Source organism: Gobius niger, assembly GCF_951799975.1.
Source record: "Gobius niger genome assembly, chromosome: 21".
In the NCBI taxonomy this organism is placed as follows: domain Eukaryota; kingdom Metazoa; phylum Chordata; class Actinopteri; order Gobiiformes; family Gobiidae; genus Gobius; species Gobius niger.
Genome location: NC_136872.1, coordinates 12,040,035 through 12,060,869, shown reverse-complemented (window position 1 = coordinate 12,060,869; position 20,835 = coordinate 12,040,035). Strand labels below are relative to the sequence as shown.

General features: G+C 41.3%; 3 protein-coding genes across 5 annotated transcripts; 1 reads left to right on the top strand and 2 right to left on the bottom strand.

Annotated features, from left to right (window-relative positions):
* Positions 1-754: 754 nt before the first annotated feature.
* Positions 755-4,964, top strand: LOC306980360 (claudin domain-containing protein 1-like). Its single transcript, XM_079579711.1, has 4 exons — positions 755-1,501; positions 2,431-2,538; positions 2,626-2,763; positions 4,121-4,964. The coding sequence occupies exons 1-4, from the start codon at positions 1,210-1,212 to the stop codon at positions 4,339-4,341; spliced, it is 759 nt and encodes a 252-aa protein (XP_079435837.1). The 5' UTR covers positions 755-1,209; the 3' UTR covers positions 4,342-4,964.
* A 140-nt stretch (positions 4,965-5,104) lies between these two features.
* LOC306980362 (N-acyl-aromatic-L-amino acid amidohydrolase (carboxylate-forming) B-like) lies at positions 5,105-10,430 on the bottom strand. The gene is made up of 7 exons (XM_079579713.1): positions 10,367-10,430; positions 8,674-8,915; positions 8,268-8,463; positions 8,047-8,140; positions 7,698-7,805; positions 7,503-7,615; positions 5,105-6,124 (listed from the first exon to the last, which is right to left on the bottom strand). The coding sequence occupies exons 2-7, from the start codon at positions 8,913-8,915 to the stop codon at positions 5,906-5,908; spliced, it is 972 nt and encodes a 323-aa protein (XP_079435839.1). The 5' UTR covers positions 10,367-10,430; the 3' UTR covers positions 5,105-5,905.
* A 414-nt stretch (positions 10,431-10,844) lies between these two features.
* Positions 10,845-20,465, bottom strand: LOC306981189 (oxysterol-binding protein 1-like). Of its 3 annotated transcripts, none has more exons than XM_079580746.1 (16): positions 20,157-20,465; positions 19,360-19,530; positions 19,028-19,236; positions 18,387-18,555; positions 18,134-18,245; positions 17,846-18,029; positions 17,652-17,775; positions 17,458-17,515; positions 17,215-17,376; positions 16,202-16,447; positions 15,319-15,439; positions 15,020-15,123; positions 14,840-14,935; positions 14,341-14,528; positions 13,720-13,961; positions 10,845-12,416 (listed from the first exon to the last, which is right to left on the bottom strand). In XM_079580746.1, the coding sequence occupies exons 2-16, from the start codon at positions 19,494-19,496 to the stop codon at positions 12,274-12,276; spliced, it is 2,295 nt and encodes a 764-aa protein (XP_079436872.1). In that variant the 5' UTR covers positions 19,497-19,530; positions 20,157-20,465; the 3' UTR covers positions 10,845-12,273. The 3 variants fall into 3 exon arrangements, with proteins under 3 accessions (XP_079436872.1, XP_079436873.1, XP_079436874.1); XM_079580747.1 differs by having other exon boundaries at positions 13,726-13,961; XM_079580748.1 differs by lacking the exon at positions 10,845-12,416 and adding an exon at positions 12,463-12,562.
* Between the last annotated feature and the right edge of the window lie 370 nt (positions 20,466-20,835).

Below are 20,835 nucleotides of genomic sequence, written 5' to 3'. Positions count from 1 at the left end.
TATCTGGTAAGTGAATGCCAATAATCAACGCGGCTGCCGAAAGATGTGACATGACAGGCCCCAGATATGGCAACCTCCGGTGGCAGCCGCGGGGCACGTGTCTGCAAAAAAACAATAGGATACCCCTGTTTAAAAAAAAAAAAAGATTCCAAAGTTCATTTTATTTGTTGGAATGTTGCCACTTGATGTTTTTTGTTGTTGTTTTTTTGTATTTTTTTTTTTTTTACCATGACCAAACGATGCATTACATTTGGTAAGAAATATTTTATTTTTAATGTGACAGAAGTTCAGGGAGTGTGACACCTTAAACAAAGCATTTCAGATCAGTGTCATCCATGTCACACATAGCCTACAGTACTTTGTGCTATTTGGGATAGGGCCTATATAAGAGGCAGGTGAAAAATCCATAAAAGGATGGGCTATTTGAAGATGTAGCCTATTCTACTAAATGCCAATATATAGGCTATCAAATGTATTATCTCAGAGGGGGATATCAGAATGTGTATATCCTTAGAGATGCCGATTCCATCATGGCAACATAATAAGTGCCAAGTCTGCTGGCACTCCTTATGTTGCGTTGCCACTGTCTGAAATGTTGAGAGCCTGTCCTATTTCTGTTTAGAAGTACAACGTCATTATGGCCCCTGGCATTCTGTTTTACAAATGGGCATAGTAAGTTGGGTTGTTCATTTATTTATAGGACATGTGTCAGCGAAACCGGAAACGAAAAGATCAAGGTTTCAGCCAGTACTGGACATAGCAGGGCGTAATGACTGTAAAAAACAAAAAACAAAAAAAAAGACCACTTGCCAAAATTGACAGAGAGGTCTTGAAATAACGCCTCGTGTCCCTTTGCCCTGCGCAAAGAGCGAGGGGCTCGTGAAGCGCGCACAGACTGAGCGCTAACTGTTGCGGGCTCGCAACACCCACCATCTGTGGAAGTGGGACAGGCGAACAGATGGTCCCGGGAGGCGCTGGACTGTCAGGCGGTGCGCGCACAGGAAGCTCCGGGATGAAAATTGTTCGATCGTTTCACCGTTCTAGCCTTTTTACTTGTCACGCCGGGACGCGCTCGCTCGGACTTTGACCATGATACAGCGACATTGAAGCTGCGCGCTGCTTGAAAGGCAGGCTTTACACATCGGGATTTGACTTCTCTTTCGCATCGGGATCCCTTAATCCCTGGACGTGCCACTGGGTCGATAAACAATGGTTGACAACCGCTATGCCACTGCTTTGGTCATCGCCAGTGTGCTTAGCCTCTTGGCCACTGTGTACTTGTCCGTGGCCATCGGGACGCAGCACTGGTACCAGTACAGCAGCCCCACCGTGCGCGGCGAAGCCAATGTTTCTGATCTGCGCTCTCTCTACGAAGAGTTCATGGATGGGGAGTTTGACGAGAAAACATACTGCGACACGCTGTTCCGCCTGAACGGGACGGTGGGCCTCTGGTGGCGGTGTGTTTTGGTGCCATCCAACGCTCACTGGTACAAGGAGCCAGGTACTTATCAGCTAAAGCCGGGGGTTATTCTAGAAGCTATACGTGGCCTGGTTTGATGTGCGAGTCTGAGTGAATAGATGAACCGAAGCTGAAGGGAAGATAGAGAGAGAGAAAAAGTTCTAGCCTTCGGGCTTAGCTCACATTCTGAAAACCCTTTGAGTTTGCATCATATCAAGCCTTCAAGCTCCAGCTCTTAAAGCAAATCGTTTGGTCAAATACATTTGCTCTTGAAATTCTGAATGATTCTCAATCTGATAACTGATTTATTCTTTTTTTTGCTTGTCATTACAGATCAAATGTAAAATTATACATTTCATGGCATTAAATCCATTCATCACAATTGCATAATGCTACAATGATTTCCTTGCCTTTTATCTTGCTTTATTTATTGGATTGTAATCTGCTATTTCTGCTGTAGGTTATTTATTTACCCAATAATGTTATATAAGTAGCCTGCATGATATCAAACAGCAAACAACTAAATCAATCTAAAAGGCCCATGTAAGTTGCTGTGGAAATGTCAGGAGCAAAAAGAAAACAAAACACATGCAGCTACATTTAGCAACAACACATAAAACAGGGTTAGGGTTGGGGTTGGGGTGTGCATCAGGACACAATTGTATGTGCACCTACATATATATATTTGTAAATGTTTTTTCTTGTTTGCACTGGTCCGACCAGCCAGATCCTCATCCTTGTCATGTAAGTTGTAATTGTTGTTTGCTATAAGGGGATTTTTAAGTGGCAGACCTAACTTATGTCCTGATGCACCAATAAGTAAAATCGACCAACCCAAAATATTAGCCTACAGCAGCCATGTGAACTGTGAGGATAAAGATGACCCTATTGCAAAAGAGATGAGGGTTTATAACGGTGGCTGCTTTATAAGTCATGAAACTCAAACATGTCTTTGATGTAACCTCTTTCAGATACTAAGTTTGTGCTGGAGTGCCGAAGCTTCACTCTCTCTCAGCAGTTTTTACCCAAGTACAAAGAGCCAGGCAATCACAACAGTGGAGAGGACCTGCTGCGTACATGTAAGTCTGACATAATGTCGTCTCTGGTTATTATTTTTACTCCTCATGTATGTACAGTACACATGTTGAACATGTTTTACTCTGTAGATCTGTGGAGGTGCCAGTTCCTGCTGCCTCTGGTGTCTTTGGGTTTGATCGTATTGGCAGCGCTCACTGGCTTCTGTGCTTGTCTGTGCCGAAGCCTCACCCCAACCTTGGCCATCGGAGTGTTTCACTTAATGGCAGGTAAGATCTGTTTAGCAAACCCTGGCAAAAGCCAGATTGATATGACCAATAACGTTAGCACTGATATCAGTCTGGGATCGCTCCGGTGTGAATTGTTCGAGGAGAGGACGCACATTTGGTACATTATGTTTTGAAAAATGTTAGCAGTGTTTGAGAGAATGCTGTAGCACTGTGTTTTTTGTTGTTGTTTTTTTGTCGTCATGGCGCGTTGTTAATTAGTATCTATTTGGCTCAAACTATTTTTGGGTCGTTTTAGAACGGTACAGGCGGGAAAGGTTCAAGATGGATTATTGTGTTTGTGAACTCACAAACACTGTGAGTAATCAGCTTGCAGCCAAGATAAGGTGTTTAGCACCTGCAAACCATCAAAACACTAAAGCTATACTATTCTGTAGCCTGGACAATGAAAGGAATCAACTCTTATGAATGTTCTGTAGATGTTTAAGTCCTGAATAGTTATGTCGTAATAATTGAGGGTTTTCCTTTTATCTTTTTTTCAGTGCTTATTCTTTTTTTTTATTTTTTTTTATTTTAATGTATGATTGAAAGGTAATTCGAGTAGAATGTTCATCAATTAAATATATATATATATATATATATATATATATATATATATATATATATATATATATATATATATATATATATATATATATATATATATATATATATATATTTATTATCAGTGTTATTAGAGAATTAACAATGGTGTTCGAGAGGATAGATGAAAAACAGGCAGCAGTCTGGATGTGTTACACAGGAGATGTTAATTTACCATCGGTGCGGGACCCGGAGACGTGAACTCGAGACATTGCGCTCGTCCTACCATTCAAGTCTGTCTATGCTTCCACAGAAAAGGGATAAATACCCTCTCGAGTGTCATACTGATATGCAAGCAACCATTCAGTGGCAGAGAGTGGCGCCTGAGCACCACAGTCAAGGCTATGACAGAGATAGTACGACTTTACTTGACCCAGTATGATAAATAGCCATTTAATGCCCTCTAACATTCAGACTGCTACATAATAAAATAGAGATAATTAAAAGGTATCTGTCTATCCACTCGTGTTTTCTATACCTGAAAGGATTGATACTCAAATTAGTAAGGAGTACTTCTATATTATATCCAATTGCAAGCTTTCACAATTGAAATGGTTTTGTTGTTACAGCATGTTAAGAGAGCTATATATATGGTCGTTTATTAAATGACTATAACATTCTAATCGTATTCCCTTTTCAAAATGACAGTAAAAGTTACAGTACAATTGTCTGTAATTCAGCAAATCATATATTTTATTCTTCTTTATTTACTCGTTTGTATCTATGAAGATCCATTTTCCTGTCTTGTGCTTGGCAGGTCTGTGCACTCTCGCCACAGTGTGCTGCTATCTGGCTGGAATGGACCTCCTTCACAGAGTCTCGATGCTCCCTGATAAAGTGGACGGTTCCCTAGGCTGGTCCCTGTATTTGGCCCTCATTTCTTCCCCCCTCCACATGATGTCCGCCGCTCTCTTAGTGTGGGCTGCGCGGAGCCACAGCCAAAACTACTACCGCATGACCGCCTACCGGGTCGCGTAGACTGTCCTTCATAGTTCCTCTGATATAAAGCCAGTCCTCTGTGCCGAGTGGAGTATGAAAATGATGTCACGGTGACGGGATGTGGGTTAATCTGTGCGTCGTGCCCTCTTATGGATTAAAGTGCATGTGGAGCGCTAGGGAATAGCTCGATCTGTGGAATTACAATAAGTGCGCTATTGCATATGTTTCGATCAGCAAAAGCCCCAATTGAAGACATCAGCAGTGTCCCAGTTTACCCTTCTAATTTACTTCACTGTCTCTCAGTTCAATAATCAAATTACAGCCCTGCTAAGAAAATAATGACAGTGACCTTAACCGCCATGCTAGAATAACTATGTGTCCCCCCAACAGACTATTGTATAAATGTCGTGAGGCTAAGCTGATCAAAACAGAAGCCTTGGTGCAGTGTTCGATGCTTCATGGCAGCAGTATCAGACACGCCCGGCGTCCTGGGTTATTTTTGGCTATCTCAAAAGGCTGCTTGAGATATTTATATCAGAACAAATGCTTTTGTTGTGCAAGATGTCCTCAGTTTCACAGAGCTTTCAGAAAAATGGTGCATTGGGTGTAAACTTGGAGCGACGCAGTTTTGGTTTTGTCATTGGTATCTGCATGCAGTGATCTCGTTACGTGACTTCGTTTCGTCTGTTTTTATTGTTATTTTGTAACTTTTCTTTTATATCATTTTCATATTTATTGCAGTAGACAGTAGTGTAGTGTTTGGTTCGTTCATGTACAATATTCTTTATGCTCCTTATGTACATTTTGTTCACTTTTTATTTATTCATTTTTTATTCATCATTTAAAGCCACACTGCGGAACATTCCAGGTTGTGTATTGCTATGTCGCAGGAGTAATCTGAGTCTTATCGAACTCAAGTCATGAGCACACATGTTGGCGATACCAAATGTACTACAGTGCTGTTTGGAAAAGGACCTAATACATTCATATCATGTGTTTGGCAGCCTGCAGTTGCAAGGCAGGTCACTCTTAGTAAATATTCCTCACTAATAAAAACACCATTCTAGTCTATTTTGTTTATGCATTCATTGTTGCGCAATATGGCTTTAAACAAGTCTGATATTCAAATCACAGATCTAAAGTTTTAGCAGGAGTTAAAAGAAGGCGTGCTTTCTTCCTGCCAGCTCATTATGAATGTACTTTGATGGCCATATTGTTGAAAGCTTCCTTTGCACTTGAATTATTTTGTAATATACCATAAATATTTCTGTAGCTGTTTCTAGTGGATTTCTATTTTTGACCCCAATGGTTATATTTCTATGAAGGAAAGCATTGTGTCTGTCAGCCAATCTGCATCTAAAGATTGATAGAGGTTGTTAATCGAGTCAATGGGATGTTGTTTTACATGTTAACCAAGCCTTTAAAGCCATCACTATATTCAGTGTGTGACAATCCAAATGTACAGTTATGTTTTTGTGAAAGTTTTATCAATATATGGGCAGGAATACACCAGTTGTCAAAAGTATGCAAGGAGACGCGCTCATTTCAATAAAACGTTTTGTAAAAAAGAAAAAAAAAGAAAAGTTTATTGTTTTCTTTTGTGTCAAGTCACTATCACTGCGTGTCGTTCTGACGTCGCACACACGGCGGGGATCTTCACGCGCCTCAGTCTTGACAGCGAGAGAGCGATGCCCTTTTCGTAATAGGCGCACTCGTTAATGAAGAAGGGATATAGCGACTCAGTCCCATTGTAAGGCATAGTTTCACCTGAGAATGTCTGGAAAAGTGGGTCCCCCGGGTTCAGTAGGCAGAAGTCCCGGTCCTTGAGGGCAAAAGTGAAAGCAGCATTAGCCACACAAGAGTAGTTATGCAGTATTGAATCACACAGCTTTGTCGAGTAAGTCAATACAAGAGAAACTGACAATCCAGCAATGCCCAAAATACATCTGATGTATTCATTTTTACGACAGTGTCCAGATGTAAACAAGAGTAACCTTTCTTACTCAGATAACAATAGTGATACTTCAAAATAAAATGACTTAATAAGTAATAAAAAGAAATGTGTGACATATACATATGCTTAAGGGAATAGGCCACCCTTTTTAAATACTGATATATGTTCCTACCTTAGCTTAGACGAGTTGATGTGTAGCGTGCCCTCAGTAACTATACTTGGATTGTGTACAGGCTCATGTAACCATATTTAAATAGAGAAAATGTGGACGAGCTTGGTTGCTTCTAACTTCACCTCCGTTTGGATCCATATATGAGAGGAGGAGAGGCTATATATTTTGACACAGAGGAATAGCGTCAAAACCTGACTTAGAGAGACTTATCCATGCATTTGTCTCCAGCAGGTTAGACTACTGTAACGGCCTACTCACTGGCCTCTCTAAACGAGCTATCAGACAGCTACAGTACATCCAGAACGCTGCTGCTCGAGTCCTGACAAGAACCAGGAAATACGACCATATTAGTCCAGTGCTCCGGTCTCTGCACTGGCTTCCTGTCACTCAGAGAATAGACTTTAAAACAGCTCTGCTTGTGTACAAGTCTTTTCATGGTTTAGCACCAAAGTACATCTCTGACATGTTACAGCCGTATGAACCACCTCGGGCCCTGAGAACTTCAGGGAGGGGCCTCCTGGTGGTTCCCAGAGTCAGGACTAAACACGGTGAGGCTGCGTTTCAGTTTCATGCAGCTAAAATCTGGAACAGTCTTCACGAGGATGTGAGACAGGCCTCAACTCTGACAATGTTCAAATCCAGGCTGAAAACAGTTCTTTTTGCCCGTGCATATAACTGAAGGTATTTTATCTGCACTCTTGCCTTTTACTGTGATTGATTAATTTTATGTTGATGTTTTTATTGATTCTATTTGCTTTCTTGTATTTATGCAACTGTGAAGCACTTTGAATTGCCTTGTGTATGAACTGTGCTCTACAAATAAACTTGCCTATATGCTAACGCCGTCTGTGCTCTGTTTACGTGGCTGAGCGCACGCGTAAAGACCAGACAGCTACACATCAACTCGTCTCAGCAAAGGTAAGAACATATCTCAGTATTTAAAAACGGTGGCCTATTCCTTTAAGAGTCAGTGACTAACCTGCCTCTGCCCAGTTTATGGCAGTAGAGGAAACAAACTTTCATGTACGTGTGTGTTTGGTGTTTGTATTGTTGATTTATATGTTTATTTCCTACCTGCAGTTGAGGATGAATGGCTGCGATAATATCATGTGTGCTACAGTCACGCGGGTAGTCTAGGTGTTTTACCAAGGTGAAAACATCAACAAATCCCCCCTCAAAAACTCTACCTAAAAAGAAAAATGTCAAGGGCAAAACTCAGCATTAAATTGAACATTTCTGGTGATTGTTTCTGTGTGTCTTTTTTTTTACCGGAGTTAAATAAATGGATCCAGTCGAGCATGTGCTGAACACCACACTTCATTGCCGTGTAGATGTTCGACCTCACAACGCCGTGGGGCTGTGGCCCGATCTCCATTGCTGAAAATACATAAAGGATAACCTTTGCTGTCATATATAAAAACATTTTTTCCACAGCTGCTTGGCACATCTTTCAAAATCTGTTTCTCTTTTGTATTTTTCAATTGTAAAACCTCATACAGCTCTTGATCATTTTAATAAGTTCTGTCTCACAGCCAATATAGCAATGTATACATGTTTGTAATGCTTTTAAATATATTGTTTGTGTGACTGACTGAAAATGGATATTAAAAATGGATACCAAAGCCATGTTTGCCCACTGAATCCAGAGAGTATGATTCGTCCTGTGGCAGATCAAAATTAATGTACCGCATTGGCGCATCGGGCATACAACGCTGTAATGGAGACAAAAAAACAGCATGACCATCACATTCTGCCCATCTCAACACCACCTTTCAGCTTTCACTTTTCAGTACAATGATGAATGAATCACTATAGGCGAAAAAGACACTGCTCACTTGCCTGAAGATGTTTAAAAATGTGCATGGAAATCCAGTCGGAGTCTGAGTACGCGATGAGACACAGCCCCATGTTGGACGTGGTGTTGTGGAGGTCACACACGAGGTCCACAGAGTAGGGACTGCCTTTTGGACCGAGAAGGGCGTCGAGTTCCCGGGACCGGAGCACTTCGTATGGGGCGATGTCCAAGACGGGAGAGCTGGGGGGCAGGGGGAATAAAACCATGAGAAAAGGCAGTGTATTAGGACCAGAGGGGGAGAAAGAACTACAACACATATACTGCATCCTCTACTGTTTCCACTGATTACAACAAAGTTCTACTGACGTTTATTACCACTTGAATGCAGGACACCAATTTGTCTGCTTTGTTTTTGCTGCAAGTTGGGTCATTTTCAGAGTCAAATCTTACTTCAGGGAGTCCCGTGAGAAGCAGCGGTTCAGGTCTACCTCTGTGTATCGAAGGCACCTCTGCGTGGCTCGAGGGTTGGACAGCACCAGGACGGGCTGACTGCCACTTTCATTATCTTCCTCCTTTCTGCCCTTCATCAGCTCTTTGACCAAATAGACTCCGGACAGTTCGTTCCCATGGGTCCCTCCGCACACAGCGACTCGGGACAGCTTTGGCAGACACACGGCCTCCTGTCCATCCATCTGAGGGAGTTATATAATAAGTTATATATATAATACTGGGCTCTGGAAGATGCCTATAGTGTGGTTGGAGAAACAAACAGATATTTCCAGTATCCATGACTTTAAAATACTGGCATACTTCGACTGATAGAACAGATGCATGGTCTGGATGTGCACTTAGCCCGAGCTTGATCTTTGTATCAGTCCTAATAAACATGTCTGTGAAAGCTCTCAGTTCTACAGGGGTTTTCATGTGAGCTCAACTGAATATTTCTGGCTGCAGGCCTGGGTTTCTGCATGCAGCTGACATAATGAGGGGTTTCACTTGTAAAAAATGGCTCCACATATTTCTACCCCATAATCTACATTCAACTTGTGAAAATGCCAAAGTTATTCCGCCTGGCGTTGCTATTGGCAATGTTTCTGGGGAATATGAGAAGCTCCATCTGGTCTTTGGGCAGCGTAGAATCACACTTGATTGCAAACTGGTCAACACATACAGACAGAAACCAGCGCATCCTAAGGACAAAACCCCAAACAGACCACAACAATGTGGTGTAGTCCATTCATTGCAAAGAAGAGTGAATGAACTAAACAGCTGTTGCACAAAAGGATGTATCAACACCGCAGAGAGACCACCGGCGTCCCCTCAGTCAGCAGTACATCTGCATCTTAAAGCCAATAGATGAGTGAGTGAGACTTGAATCCAAGAAAAGAGTGAAAGGGGTCAACTTTCTGAAGAAACAAAACCGCATGCGACAAAACATAGGTCCGCACAACACATTATAGATTATGTTGTAACGAAACAAACAGAAAAAAACCCAGCACTGAACAGTAATACATTAATAATGACTATTTTCTTAAGTTTTGATTAAAAGTTAGATTAAAAAAATGGTATAACTTTATTTTACTCTACCTTGATAGCTTGTGCTAAACTTAATTTAGCACAATGTAATGTGTTCTGTAACAATCTGTAATAACTTGTATAACTTGTATTAATACTTTGTAAGTACATAATTTAATAGGACACGAGAGCCTTAGGGTTAGGGCTTAAGGTTAGGGTTAGAGTTACAATTATGTCTTATTACATTATGTACCTACAAACTACAAATACAAATTATTTCATTGTGTATCTAACCCATAGGTACAACTTATTACACATTGTTACAAAGCACATTACATTGTACTACATTTAGTTAGGTACAATGTATCAAGGGTAGGGTAAAATAAAGTGTTACCAAGTATTGAATTTATTAAAAATGTTTAGTATCAGGCTTCAACACAATAACGCACAAATAAATGTAGAGTATGAATATCTCCTGAACCTATATTATGGGGCAACAGCTATGAACTTTTACTGAGTCCCTCTATCTAAGTTAGATGTTTCTTTCATGCAGACTGTTTTTGAGGTTGTCACATTTAACAGCGTCACACTAACATTACAAGCGAGGCATTGATCTGTGAAACCTTACCTCTGTGCTGTGTCTCTCCCCACTGGTCTGCAATGCTGTCAAGAAGTAAAAGTGGAGTAAAAAAAAAGGAAAAGGATCCTGATGCCCTGCACTGCACTGCGCTACACTGTGATGTTGTCCAGGAAGGGCGTGTCTCAACCTCAAAGAGGAGTCATGGGTCAGTGCGGCGCAGTCCCCAAGCCCCGCCCCCTCACCCACGACCTCATCCCTGTCCCATCTCTCCATCCCTCTCCATCACCAGTGTATGGGATAGTAAGTTCCAGTGGACGCTTTAGAAATGTGGCTAAAAATAAAAGTGCTGGCATGACACAGCAAGAGGGGCGCCCTGTTATGTGGGGCAGTGGGTGAGAGCACTTTCCCTCCCATTTCAACTTTGTTCTGCAAAAACTACACAAACAAACCTCTTTCAAAACTAACGGCATGAAATGCTGCAGACAGTTGGACAACAAGTAAACAGTTTTATTATGATCAAGTTCTGAACTTCCCTTTTGCTCCGAAAACAAAATATTGCATACATTTTTTTATACATACTGTAAAATCATAGTTATCTACAATGTTCTTAAATTGTTTATTTATTCTTCATTTTAAGTACACTTACAAACATAATTCTTAACGCACACTCATCCACACCTGCGGTTGTTTTTTTTTTTGGTGTCCAGATGTACTTGCATAACTCATTATTCAGGTGGCTGTGATGGTCATTTTACATGTCGATGAATGCTGTGTGATCTCTCCGGAACACGTAAAACACCAAAAATCACACCGAGAATCCCGAAAGAGAGGGAAAGCCTTAACCAAAACTTCACAAAATGGTTCAACTTTCCCGACAGTTCATAAAAAGTTAGTCTCTAAAAATTGCACTAATGTGAGGATTTCTTTCTTCACAATGTACATTTGTGATGTCAAAGAATGAAAAAAAAAAAAAAAAAAAGCCTTTGCATCTTTCTTGTTGCTAAGGCAAAGAAAAAAGGCTACCATACTTAAAAAAGGAATACAGTTTGATCACAGAATTTCAGTATGTCTGAGGCCTTGGTAAAAGACGGTACAATAGTGTTATAAAACAACAAATGAATGAAGGTCAACCAGCTGGATAACAGATTTAAAAAAACAAAACAACAACACACCCGTCTCCGTTTAGAAGTTGTGGAAGCGCAGATTTGCGTCATACAAACTCGTCAAAACGAGTCCTTAAATTAAGACACTAAAAACAAAGATAAACTCGACATATTTGCTGATGTCTTGAAGGCCACTGGTTGACAATTGCATCTAACGGTTAAAAAAAAAAGAAGAAAAATCAGCATAAAAAATATAATGATATGGAGAACTACACGACAGAAATTACAATTTGGTTCAGTAGTTCAGCTGGAAGCAAAACATGTACCAGTATATAGTATTAGAATGAAATATTTCAAAAGATCTTTAAAAAATTGTTTATAGTTTGACCTAGAATTATTGATAGAAACCAATAAAAAACATCTGAAAACATTCTTGATTAGAATTTGAAAAAAAAAAAAAAAGTCAAATATTTCATTCTGTTCACACTTCACTTATTGTCCTTACTTGGGATGTATAATAGATATTGAAATATAGTATAAATTAATCCATTTATCATAATATTATTATCAACATAGTAACAAACATAATGCTGTGGGGGACAACAGGGGAATATTTTTTGGAACCTGCTTTTCGCCCTCATTTCAGCCAGTTCTTACAGATTCTCAGCAGCAAAACGTGGTGGAGCCTAAGACACTGTGGAAGAGTACGGGAAAGATGAGGGAAGGCTTGCCGTTAAAGTAGCCTGTGTTGTTTTTCTTGTGGTGGGTGGACCAGCCGTGAGGGGCCCACCCGGGTGAGCTTGGTCGTTTAGCTTCAATGTCCAGTCTCAAGTGGGCAGGAATGGGCGGGGGTCAAAATATATCGGGGCATCCCTCCCAGCTGTTGCGCTCCTTAGCCTCCCAGTAGCCTCCCTTGTAGATGTGAACCGCCTCGCCGTTAATGGGGTCGTCGCATCGATCGAACCAAAGTGCCTTGTAGTTGTCATGAGGCGAGTCTGAAAGATGCAAAAACGTTCAGTCACCAAAAGCATGCAAAGAGAGGAACAAAGTAATTTAAATAAAAGCATTGTTGAAAGGATTGATTAGAGAAAGTAATACTTGCATTTTAGAGATGAATCATTTAACAAGTCCTCATCGACAGCTTTGAGGAAAAAGGGACCAAAGACACAATTTTTACCCCTCAGATTAAAACTGTACCCCGTTTAAAGAGCAAGGCAATGCAACATTGAAAAACAAGATGATTGGTGGAGCTGGAGAAGCTGCCACAGTGACAGATGCCATCATAGCTAATTCCCCCTGCTGCCAACAGATGGTGCTCCAATACAAGACACTTAACACATTGAGTGCCAAAAACTACCAATTTTTTTTTTTTTAAATAACGAAACTAGACACTAATACACCTTATGTGTGATTTTGGTAGCTCTGTGATGAACAGAACTGAAATAAATGACGATCTAAACTTGTGAAAAGTCACTATCTGGACATTTCATATAAATTATTTATTATTATTTTTGTCCGAGGGGGCGTGGTGTTGCGCAGTGAACAGCTGTAAAGCTGACACTTCTCTCTCGCTCTCTGGAGCACGTTTGACAAATCAGAGCGGCTTCCCATGGAAAGATCAAAACAGTCGAGATTACAACATTTCTCTGAGTTTTTAAATGGTTACAATCGGTCCAAGGACGACTGAGAAACATCCAGTTTAAGTCTTCAATCCGAGAACTAGGCTGTTTAAATGCACACCCGATAAAAAGCGATCGATCTGCGGAAACACACAGTGTTTCAAAACGTGTCTTTGTCGATGGAAATTGACTTCAAACTGAGATATTTAGGCATTTGTCTCTTCCCATGACGTTAGTGCCTGTCCAGAGAGGAGTTAATCAGAAAGGAGAGTGCTTCATAAAACACATGATACCTCAGTTTCTAGGGGAAAAAAAAGTGATTTTGGCTGTTTTCACCTACAGAGAGCTTAGATTCTCCCCTTTTAAACGAGCCACAGGATGTGTCCATAGCTATAACATAGATTATGCTGTGGTGCAACAAATATCATGAAAAATGGTCTGGATTGTTGGCACTCTAAAGCTAAATCCCCAAAACAGCGCGGCACTCAATGTGTTGAAGGGGGTCTGTACTAATAAAGTGTATTTTCCAAAATACACATTTGTTAAATATTGATGCAGAGTTGCCCAAAAGCAGGTTTATAAGCCAGAATTAAGCACAAGTCCGCTTAGTAAAAATAAATTTGATTATATGCAGCCAGAGCAGAAAGGCAGAGTGAAGTAAAATTTGAAATGTACTTACGCTCACCTTCCTCCGATTGGCTGGCTGTGCGCTGGCTCACTGCCTCCCGCTCCCTCTCGCGGCGGACACTGCGTTGCTTCTCCTCCAGCCGCTGTTTCTCCGCGTTGGCCTCGTCCCAGCGCCCGTCCTCCATCAGCCGCTGGTCGGGGCGCCGCCTGCTGTCTGTGGGAGCCACTGAATCCTCCAGTTCGTTCAAGGTGAGCGCCAGGCAGGTGAAGTAGTACATGGTCTCTGCTCCCTCGCTACAAGCAATGCGAGAAATGACAGAGGTCAGAATACGAGCCTTGGAGCTTGGAATGTCAGACACAGCACAGAGCCACAGGTGCACGTTACTGAAGAGCTGTGATAAAAGTGAAACTCTAGATCTGTGTAAGCAGATTACAGTTACTCACTACACAGAAATGTTCAATATCTTATAATCTTTATTTCATCTGATACGGGCACTACGATCCACTTAGAAAAACAGTATTGATGCAGCTTATCCAAATGAATCATTGTTGGTACAGTCGGGACTAGAAGTTCCCGTGCATAAGTTACTGCAGTTCAAACTTCGACATGCCCTGTGCGCATGGTAGCCGCAGATGCATTAGCCATTACTGTGTGAGTGGAATATGAACGTACGGCAGTGGGTTTCTCCTCCAGATCTCTCTGGCTTTAAGAGTTTGATAAACGGTTTTCTGTTTGCCCTCGGCGCCGTTCTCTCCTCCGCGGCTGCTCTGCATCACTCTGGAGAACTCCATCTTCTCGTCCCAGGTCCCAGACAGCACATAGTGCGCCTTTCCGTCTTTGTCCGTCACCACACCAGTCACCTGAGAACGAGAACGAGAGTCTCTTATTTACAGGACACGATAATAAAGATCAGGGGCATTATCTATCATGTCAGATCATATTTTAGGTCAATGGATCTCATTTCTTGTCAAATCAAGCAGGTGTTCCAAGTGACGTGGTCTTGGCCGTTTCAACATCTGTATTTTGAATTTCATAGGGTTTTGGGATTTGTTTGTTTTTTGACTTACAATGGCCCCAAGGTACATGTTTCATATTGCATGTGCCACCCTCACAAGAGCACTATCATTTGCATTACCAGCACGTTGTCGAAATGATCAGTGAGCACACTCACCTTTCTGGCCACGTCTCTGGAAAAGTAACTGTAAGGAGCAAACTTCAGATGGCAGCGGTCTCCAGTCGTGTGATTCACAACATCGATCTCTCCAGACTTAGGAAGCAAATACCAACATATTTAAAACCTTACAAGGGAATGATTTGACATTTTGATCTATTGTTTTGATATGCAGTTCACCTGGTCAATCCATAGTTTTCCCACAATGATGTTGTGCACTGTCGTAGTTACTTTTTTCCACGTGTAGTGATTGTTACCCTTTTCAAAAATTGCATGAATAGTTCCTGGAAACAGAAGACGGGTCTAACATAGGACTTCAGTAGTTGTAAACAAGCACTGCCCAAAAGAGGACAAAAATATATCATATTGTCTCTAAAATAAACAAAGACTACAGCTGGAGAGAACCTGAAGAACTGTTTTAACCACCATTGTATATAATAAACTGCTCTCATTCATTTTCAACAATTTTTGAAACATACCTAATGGCATAATTGACAGGTACTTTCCCCTGAACTTGCTGGCCACAGTGATTTCCTGCCTCAGTGTCCAGCCGCGGTCAGAAATTGCATGGTGAGCAGCTGCGGGTGGGTGGTGGCTTACCTAAAAAGGGGAACATATTCACATTCATAAACAAGAGGTAAAAAGACCCAGAACAATCAATCACAGCGTCATCTTTGGGAAAACAAAAACCAGTGGGGCGTTCTTCTGTCAAACTTCATTGGATCATACATTGCCCCCTAATGGTCAAACTATGCAAACCGCAGCTGCCTATCTATTCATGTGAAATCCTTTAAAAACATTGTGTGTTTGGTTTTAATTTAACCCACACATATTGGCCAACAACACAGCCATCTTCAGGAAGTGAAGACAGCTGTTTTTAAAAGTTTTTCAGAAAACCAAAATAGAGAATTTTGAGTGCTTTGGTTTCCGTGAAATTTCATCACATAATTATTTCACAAAAACTTCCACAGCACTTTGATATTTCACTTTGTAGACAAAATAACACATTTTAAGCAGTCAAGAGTTGCAAAGAAGCACATTGTTATTATTTTGTTCAATGTGCTTTTTTCCCCTTCAGATTGAGAACAATGTAAATTTTAACTATTCCACATTTTCCTCATTTTGTGAAAGTTTGAGAGCAGTCAAAGAGGACCCCATACTATTCAATATGCTGTAGATACGAGTGACACATAAGTCAACGACCTGCTACTACGATACACTTGATGACCTCTTGTTTGTTGGCAGAAAGGGAAGCGTGGATCCATTAAAACTGCTGAGCCTAGAGAGAACATCCTTCCTGCCTTTAGTGGTTGTGTGTTTCACTTCCTCAGTGCCTCCAGTCTGTGTGTCTGTGCGTCTCACCTGCTCACACAGCGACCTGTAGCCGTACTCTCTCCTGCGGTCCAGCTCGTAGGTCTCCCCCAGAAGTGGGTTGAAGGGCTTCCCTGTGCGGTGCACTGTGGTCGAGTACGAGGACACAGAGAAGGCTGCGACATAGCACATCTGCTCCAAGGAACTGTGGCACTTTGCTCCTTTATCCAGGAGGTCGTAATACTCTAGGTCCTCCGACAGTCGTTGCAACATAGAAATGGGTTCATTGAAGTTAACCTGAAAAAAAGAGAAATGAGTTGAAGGTAATTATTACATGTAACAAACAAAATCCTTAGTGCATAAGCTGCTCCGACTAAGAATGTTGTTATCTACTCAAGCAGCGTTTCCTGGGAAAACATGGAGGCCCCCATAGTTTAATGTTTAGTTTAATGTTTAATGTTGTGTTGAAGTGTAACAGTATATCCAAGTAAATAGATGTCGTGACCCTTGAAATGGGTACAAGTGCTAATACGAGCGATCACAATGTCGCCGTCACATCCAGGGCTCTGGTAGGCAACATGAATGTATTACATAAACAATGGCTCCATGATAAGCAAAAACAGAGTTCCGGAGCAGAGCAATGTTTCCTTGAGCTACGACAGATCTGACTTAAATGAACAGCGCTACAACACCAGGCTCCATTAGCTGTTTGCCATTGCCTACCATTCACCAAAACACATTTTACTCTGGAGGTCCCCAGTTGTTGGCATCAGTTTTTGGCAGATCGCCACCTGAAAACTTTGGGGGCTCCTAATCTATGCAACAGTATTGTTAATATACCGTGAACTGATCTTCCTGTAATCAACAGGTTTCTTCTTATTCCTTAGTCTTAAAGGGCTCTTAAAGGAATCTTGCCAGGCCAGTATTACACGCTGAATTCAATTGGTTGTGGCCATCGCTGTCACACTTCAAACATCTTGTTACACATCCAAGATTTCATAACAAAGAACTGAAAAAGGTCCAAATGCATCTCTGAATTTCTGTTCAACAAAACAGACACTTACAGGCATAGGGATTTTCGAAAGCTCTTTGCCAATGCAGTTTTTCATGATGCTCCAGAGGTTGAGAGAATAGTTTGGTTTGTCTGGGATGCGGGCCCTCCTCTTCTTCAAAGGCACCAGCTCCTGTGACGGCTCCTGGCTCATTGTTAGAGGTTCCTCATTAAGCTTTAAAACAGAATGACACTTGAAGGTCAAGAAAATGATTTTCAAATGAATAAACAAAGTCCAATAAGTACAGAGACTTACCGACTGATCGTCACCACACATTTCACTGTTAAAGCCACTGGCGCTACTGCTTGATCTTCTGAAAGGTAAGGTAAGTAAGGTCATGATGAGCAGCAAATTCAGGGTTGGTTAGATTGACCAGGACATCATTTTAGGGTAGCACTTATGAAAAAACCTCCATATGAAATCTATGAAATTAAACACAAAACACTGACTTGTGGAAGTGAGGGTCTGCAGGTACAGTAATGAACTCTGGTGCTTCCTCCATGGCATCAAAAAACTCGTTATCATCATCTTCATCACTGGCTTCACCCTTTCCTGGCCCAGGCCCAGGAGCACCTAAACAAATAGAAATTAGTGCTGCACATGAACATTATCTGGATGCAGTCAAAGTGGCAATAAACTTTACTTTTATTGTCAGCAGTTGCATTTGCCTGCGCTGCTCCTCTGAACGCGCGCTCTAAATGATTGTGCTGCTTGGCCAGTGTCTCCAGGGTCTCCTCCAATCTCACGCGCTGTTCCCTTTCGGCTTGCAGCGCTTTCTGCCACCGTTTACTGTGAGCCTGAGCAAGTGCAAGGAAGTCCCGGCATGCCTGAGAATATAAATACCAAATTTAAGCAGAGCTCAGAGCGATGCAAACAGTCAGTAAATACTATTTTAAATTCAGGGCTAACTTGAAAATCAGCCAAAACTCACATTAATCATTGCATTTGAGGTGATTCTGAAGAGCGTGGCTCTTTCCGTCACCTGCCGAATCTTGTCTCCCGCTTCTCCAGTCAAACGTAAACTATCAAGTTCTGATAATGATCTGCAAAACACACATCGAATGGTTACCAGCTTAAATATTATTGTTCAAATTTAGCTGACAAATTCATCACAAAGGTTAATCTCAGTGATGGGTGTGGTATGATACTAGGCTAAACAGGTTGCGCCGAAATGCACTCCTGACCTCTGGAGGGCAGAGCCGTGCTTCGAGATCAGGTCATTGCAGGTGCTGAGATCCTCCACTTTGCTTCCCAGTGTCCTGAGGGCTGACTGCACCTCAGAGTTCTGTGAGGCGCTTCCCTGTCCCGGCATCGCGGGGTGCGAGGACGGCGAGAAGTCATCCCCAGAATCATCTGAGAAAAAAATAAAAAATAAACATTACCAAGATCGTTTTCAGGAGGTCACAAGCCTTTCCAAAAAGACAGCAGATAAATGATTTGGATTTGGATAGTTAGACCATTTGCTTATCAACCTTCATAGGCATGTTGTATTTTGATCTTACAAAGCTATAACAGGGTCAAACTGCATCATAAGTTGAAAATAATATTTTGTGGGGGTGTCATTGCTTGTCTATAAAGGCTAAAGGTGGGTCCCGAGGGTACAGCAGTTGAGTACCACTGCTTTAAATACTATGCAGTTTAGATTGAAATCGTCAACATAAATAGAGGAAAGAAGTCCCTAATTTTTCTTTTTATACTGGACACATTTCAGAAAGCCATAACATTATAGGAAATTTAAATTGAATTGTCACACAGACAGGGGTTCAATCTATTTGTTTAGCGGTTTATTCACCTTTGGCCTTTTCCATGGTTATCATGTACATACCAGACTCTTGCTGCATATCTGCTGCTTTGGCTTTCGCCAGCTCCAGCGCTGTAATCCACCGCTGCCGCTCCACCTCACAGCTCGCTTTGAGATGGTAAGTCTGTGCGCCACCATTCGATATGACAAAGTTGCAGGCATCATCCACGGTTATAGTTGCGGTGGCGAGGTTGATTGTACCCCTACATGTGTGCCCCATCTCTGCCTGAGTCCTATGGATAAAGAGTGAATGACTTAGTGCTACAGAATCTAATATATTGTGTATCTGTATTTGTTAAAGTAGGTTTAAAGGATCTGACATGTCACAATGATTGATTATAAAATGGATGACTTACCTGTAGTAGGACAATAAGCCATTGCTGAGGACAAACCATCTCCTCTGATAACCCTTGATGTAATTTGTCCACTTAAACACCCATCCTTTGTATGTGTCGCCAGCAGGAGTTGGAGTGGGGGCTTTGGAATCGGACATTGCTGCCCCCGAATTGAGAACACCAATTTATACCCTTCAGAAAAATGGATAAACAAGACATTTAACGAAAATACAATAATGAACTCTGCTCCACTGCAGAATGTCAGTGTCTGCAAAGTTCTGTGTAGTTGGACATTAGTGATGATATTGATCTTTCAGTGACGGTTTCAAAGGTTAACTGTGAGATCTATAATGGTGACTTACTTGTGGCATTAAAGGATTATTGAAAAATATCATTTTCTGATAGAAATTGGCATCAAAGCACAAAACAAGACATTCATTCACTAGCTTTTTTAAATCAATCCTTACGCAATTACAACACTTTGGTAGTAATATGGTAATTGACATAGGCCTTAAACAAGAAACAGGAAATAAATCATAACCACGACCACTAGATCCTTGAAAAGATCAAATCCACATAAGCAAGTAATGCTTGATTTAGACATAAAGCTCAAGTAACGTTAGCTATCCGACAGTAGCTCGTACATGTCTTCAGTGAAGCAAATGCCAACCAAGTGTAACAGTGGCTAAAGTAAAAATAATCCATTGCAAACAATTTGTCCGAGCACAGTAGCAAACATCTGCTTGGTTACACGAATGTGACAGTAGGTTTTGAGACAAGACGCATTTCACAAGAGCTAAAATAGCTAGCATGTTTACCTTGACGTGTCCAAAATGTAGAGCCAGGCAATCAGACACCGCCGGTGAAGTCACTGCTAACTTTGACACCCATACGCCACTGTGTTCGGATGCACAAGCTAACAGCTAACAGGGAGGTTCATCTGCCTGTAAAGTCTCATCAAATCAAAGACACCGGTTGAAATCATGCAATAGCGCGAACTGATATCATCCCATCACATCTCATATGTTCCGTGTAGAGATTGTGTCTATGATCTTCATTCTACAATTACGTACGTTTAATGCTAAGTAGCTACATCTCGTGCTAACCGTGGCTAGCTGGCTACACCCGGCGCAGCACAATTTGCAGTCGGCTAGAAACAACAGCAATGTGTTTTTCTCTCGTCTACCTGCGAGTACAAGTCAAACAAAACTTGACAAGGGAGAAAATTACACTTTTAAACCCTGCAATAACATATGATAAAAAATAATCTCAGTTATCAGGTTGTGTTATTGTGTTTAGGTTTATTTACAAATAATGTAATGTTAATTTCCCGTGAATTCAAATGTAAAATTAACTCAACTCATTATACACAAAACGTTCTTCCACACCATAATATGTAATTGTGTAGTTTATTCTGCAAAAAGTGCGACTCCGGTGGGACTCGAACCCACAACCTTTGAATTGCTATGCTTAAACCTAGAAGTCCAATGCGCTATC